Below are 5,000 nucleotides of genomic sequence, written 5' to 3' on the forward strand. Positions count from 1 at the left end.
TGCACTCACTCACACACATATACACACACAAACACTCACACACACACTCTCACACACACACTCGGACACACACACTCACACACAAACACACACGCACACTCTCACACACATATACACACACACACTCACACTCTAACACACATATACACACACGCGCGCACACACACACACGCACACAATCACACACGCACTATCACACGCACGCACACACTCGCACACGTGCACACACACTCACACACATATACACACACACTCACGCGCACACACACACACACAATCTCACACACACACACTACCACACACACACAGAACACATTATTATTACTACACTTCATGTTTTGTACAACTTTATTAGTTTTAAAAATCTGCCCCTGTTCTCATAACACAGCAACATGATTAAATTTTTTTAAAAATGTAGAAATAAATTAAAATGTAATATTAATTTTAAAAATAATATTAAAATGTTTTGCTCATCAGTTCCGGGCTATTTTTCAGAAGACAACTGAAACGGATCCAGCAGCTAATTACAGGTGCAGATCAGTCAATACTTCATTAATCTAAATGTGTGTGTGTGTGTGTGTGTGTGTGTGTGTGTGTCAGTCACAGACAGCGGTTAATTGATTACGGATAACGATGAGCAGGTGTGTCTTTAGCAGCGGAACTAATCCGAACCATCGATCGTCTGATGCACCGTCACACCGTGAAAAATCCAAGCGCTCACCTTGAAGGTCACCTGTGCGTCAATGTGCTTTATACATCACGTGTGTTCTCATTTAAACGAAGTGTAACTCATATTTAAAGTTAAAGAAAGACAAATGAAACGTGTAAGTGGTGATTATAACTCTGTTGGCTGTTTACCAACAATCAGGACTGATTCTGGAGGCTTTTCTCCATCTTACAGTTTGGGACTAATTTGGGAAAGTAATAAAGAGGAAGGAGGTAAAAACCTGCTGCTCACAGAGCCACGGGACGACGTGCGACTGTACAGGAGAAATTTCCAAAAGTAACAAACGCAAATCTGTGTGTTGTTCAGAAGACGCCGAGTTTCTCCGCTTATAAAAGACAAGGATAAAATACGCAGTGTTCGTTTCGGTAATCTCAAAACGGAAAAAATGTAAAACAATCCACATTTTGTTCGTTTTTTAATCTGATCTGATCTGATCTCTTCACGGTACAAGTTGTCTCTCTAGGAGAAACAGCACAGAAGGAATTTAAGGAATTTTGTGTCCGGTGCTGGTGTGTAACGTGTGTAACGTCTATGTCGGGCAACAACATGCAGAAATCATCCGCCAGAAAATCTGATCTCACACTCGGATCAGTGTCACGGGGTGTTTGGGGTGTTATAGATCAACTATTACATAATGTTATTATACTGTTTTTTTATTGGCAAGAGCTTTACCACAAAAGAGCACTGGCATAATACAAATAATAACCTCTTACTAATAACTGCTAACCGTGTGTGTGTGTGTGTGTGTGTGTGTGTGTGTGTGTGTGTGTATGTGTACCGTGAACTATGGTCAGTGTTTTAAAAGGAATAGCAGCAGGAGGAAATCTCTGATGAACTGGGGATAAAAATCAATGAGGACTGAGCTAAAGTCAATATTGTGTTAGGTTTCGATAAATCATTAAACATAAGCTGTGGTCTGTGTGTGAGGATTAGTGACAAACTCCACATGGAACTAAACAGAGATGGAGATCGTTCACAAAACATGATCGTTATGTCACAAATATGATTGTTATGTCCTGATTATGATGTGGGGTAAATTAGTGCAAACAGATTAACAACTTACAACTAACCTGTTTTTCACTCCTGTGACTTTTATATTGTCTGTATATTATTTAAAATAGTAAAATTTGGGTACTGAACCTTTTCACACACACAAACACACTACAGCACTAAATGTACTTTTTATGATTACTTTTATATCTATATAAGTTTTGGTCCATGCACGTTGCTTGTCTGATGAACAGGTTGAGCTCCAGCTGACCAAACACTTTACCTAAATGTTCTTTCTTGTGCATCTTTAGAAACTCTTCCACACTCCATATGTACATTTACTTATATAACTGACCGCTCTGGAAGCTTTTGCACAGTAAGCTTGACTTGTGTGATGATGTCCTGGATCAAACACACTATCGGTAGAAGCAGATTTAGCGCATGTCTGTGTTATAGTGATAAGCTAATCAAATGCAGTTTTAATGGGGGGGGGGGGTGAAGAGAGAACCAAGCGGTGGTGGTGTGTGTGTGTGTGTGCGTGAGTGTGTGTGTGGACTTAATAGTTGCATGGTATGGTCTGTATTTCTTCCAACAAAACATATGATACGCCTGATCTACATTCATAGGAGGTATTATTACACTGGGGACATGAAACACTGCAAGGTGAAGTTATGCTCACTTTAAATCTCTCACACACACTCAAACTTTCACACACACACACACACACACACACACACACACACACACACACACACACATATATATATATATACAGTCAATCAATAAATAATGCATTGAACTGGACACAAGGCTCCCAAACACACACAATAATCACTAATACACTGTAGTGACTATCTGTACTGTAGTGACATCTGTTTTTAATCATGAACTATTTATCTATAGGTTCAGATCTATTTTATTGCCCAATCTACTGACTGTTATTTGTCCTGAGTGACGTGCAGATCAATTTCTTTCAGGATCAATAAAATGTATGTTACCTTAAACCCAAGATCTGACAGTAACACTGTGTTTCAGTCACAGTGAAAAACTGAAGGGGAGATTATTATTATTATATTATTATTATTATTATTGTTTTTTATTATTATTATTATATTATTATTATTATTATTATTATTATTATATTATTATTATTATTGTTTTATTATTAGTATATTATTATATTATTATTGTTGTTGTTGTTATTATTATTGTTGTTATTATATTATTATTATTGTTATTATTATTGTTGTTGTTATTATATTATTATTATTATTATTATTATATTATTACTGTTATTATTATTATGCTCACATCATCATGGTCTTTAACACCAAAAAAGACACGGTGACCACGACAAGTTCAGTAGTCTGATTTTTACCACACACACACACACACACACACACACACACACACACACACACACACTACAGATGCAAACAGGTAGCTGCTGTGTTTAATAGAGGTGTGTAAACTGAGTGAACTAATTAAAGGGGGTGTAATATCAATTAATAAAGGTGTGTGTGTGTGTGTGAGTGTGTGTGTGTGTGTGAGTGTGTGTGTGTGTGTGAGTGTGTGTGTACCTTCATCAGCCTGTGTTGTGAGCAGCAGGATCCACAGAGCAGTCACACTCCTCCATACGAGCCCCATGATGGAGGGAGAAATAACCCACATGTCCTGATAATAAAAAGGTGTAAAAGAAAAAAAAGACCCCAAACTAACGAGCAGTGAGCTGCAGTGTGTCAGCTGGGACACGCCATGTGCCGCTTTACCTCAGGGGGTCAAAACACTGCACTGTACAACAAAATGGACAAAAATCACATACGCGCGCACACACACTCACGCGCGCACACACACACACCAGCACTCACACACAGACACACACACAGACTCACTCACGCACACACACACACACCAGCACTCACACACACTCACGCACACACAGACACACACTCACGCACACCAGCACTCACACACACTCACGCACACAGACATACACGCGCGCGCGCGCTCGAAAAAGTGGAGTTTGTGAAGTTTCCCAGTTACACAACGCCACACAGCCCCCGAGAGCCGCTGATGGTTCCTGAAGATATCCGAGTGTTTATTTAGGTGAAATAACGCAGGCAGTTAAAGGCCCGTGTGGAGCTTCAGCTTCAGATGGATAAATAAGACGAGTTTGTGTCCTGCAGGTCTAAAGACCAGCTCCAATATACACCTCGGGGTGAGGAGGAGGATGACGATGATGAAGATTTCTTTACTCCAGTCTACACTCACACAAGCCTCCTTTTGTACGGGTCCAAAAAAAAGGGTAAAAAATCCCCCAAAAATCCCCGAGGACGGATGAAGGCGCTCCTTCGACGGTTTCTCTGAAGATTTCGGGATTAAAATCCGCCGGAATGCGCTGTAGTGCGTTTATAAACGATATTTAGGGATAAAAAGCATGAAACTGCGGTGTCTGTACATCACACACACACACACACACACACACACACATATATAAACCCCTGCGTCCTCGCGCTCCGTGTGGCTCACACTGGGCTCGGGCTGGACGGAACAAGCACCGCCTACTCACCAACAAGCCACACCTCTTTTCAGTCTCCAGTCTACCATTCGCTGATCGAACATGTCAATCACATCTACAGGCCCCGCCTTCTCCTTATTAAATAAAAGCGGAATGATCACAGAAACTTTTATTTTAACGTTAATAACATGACGTAATTAACGCTCAGATTGCTTGGTGTTTGTTTTAGTCACTGATTTAGTCATGTATTTAAACAGTAGCTGTAAAAACCACTTTAGCTTATCAGACTGGGACTGAATGTTAGAGATAAACCAGGATGTGGTTATAATCAGTTATAATCAGTCTTAAACTATTAATAAGTCACCTTTTATAAGTCAATAACAGTCTTATTGTGGGGCTGCTGTGAGAACTACATATAATAAATATCATAAAATATAAACCTTAACTCATGTTAAACACAATCTCTCTCTCTCTCTCTCTCTCTCTCTCTCTCTCTCTGTCTCTCTCTCTCTCTCTCTCTCTCTCTCTCTCTCTCTCTCTCTCTCTCTCTCTCTCTCTCTCTCTGTCTCTCTCTCTCTCTCTCTCTCTCTCTCTCTCTCTCTCACTCTCTGTCTCTCTCTCTGTCTCTCTCTCTCTGTTTCTCTCTGTCTCTCTCTGTCTCTCTCTCTGTCTCTCTCTCCCTCTCTCCCTCTCTTTCTCTCCCTCCCCCCTCTCTCTCGTCTCTGTCTTTCTCTCTCTCTCTCTCTCTCTCTCTCTCTGTCTCTC

At 40.4% G+C, this 5,000-nt stretch overlaps 1 protein-coding gene across 6 annotated transcripts in view; it reads right to left on the bottom strand.

Moving 5' to 3' along the window:
• The window catches only part of LOC132841361 (ephrin type-B receptor 4a-like), a 38,349-nt gene extending 34,113 nt beyond the window's left edge, over positions 1–4,236 (bottom strand). For 3 of the 6 annotated variants that reach the window (XM_060863709.1, XM_060863708.1, XM_060863707.1), the window contains exon 1: positions 3,298–4,236. In XM_060863709.1, coding sequence (XP_060719692.1) covers positions 3,298–3,388 — 91 coding nt within the window. In that variant the 5' untranslated portion in view covers positions 3,389–4,236. The remainder of the gene's footprint in view (positions 1–3,297) is intronic. The other 3 variants (XM_060863713.1, XM_060863710.1, XM_060863711.1) reach the window with 2 other exon arrangements.
• Positions 4,237–5,000: the final 764 nt, after the last annotated feature.

Source organism: Tachysurus vachellii, chromosome 26 (assembly GCF_030014155.1).
Source record: "Tachysurus vachellii isolate PV-2020 chromosome 26, HZAU_Pvac_v1, whole genome shotgun sequence".
Lineage (NCBI taxonomy): Eukaryota > Metazoa > Chordata > Actinopteri > Siluriformes > Bagridae > Tachysurus > Tachysurus vachellii.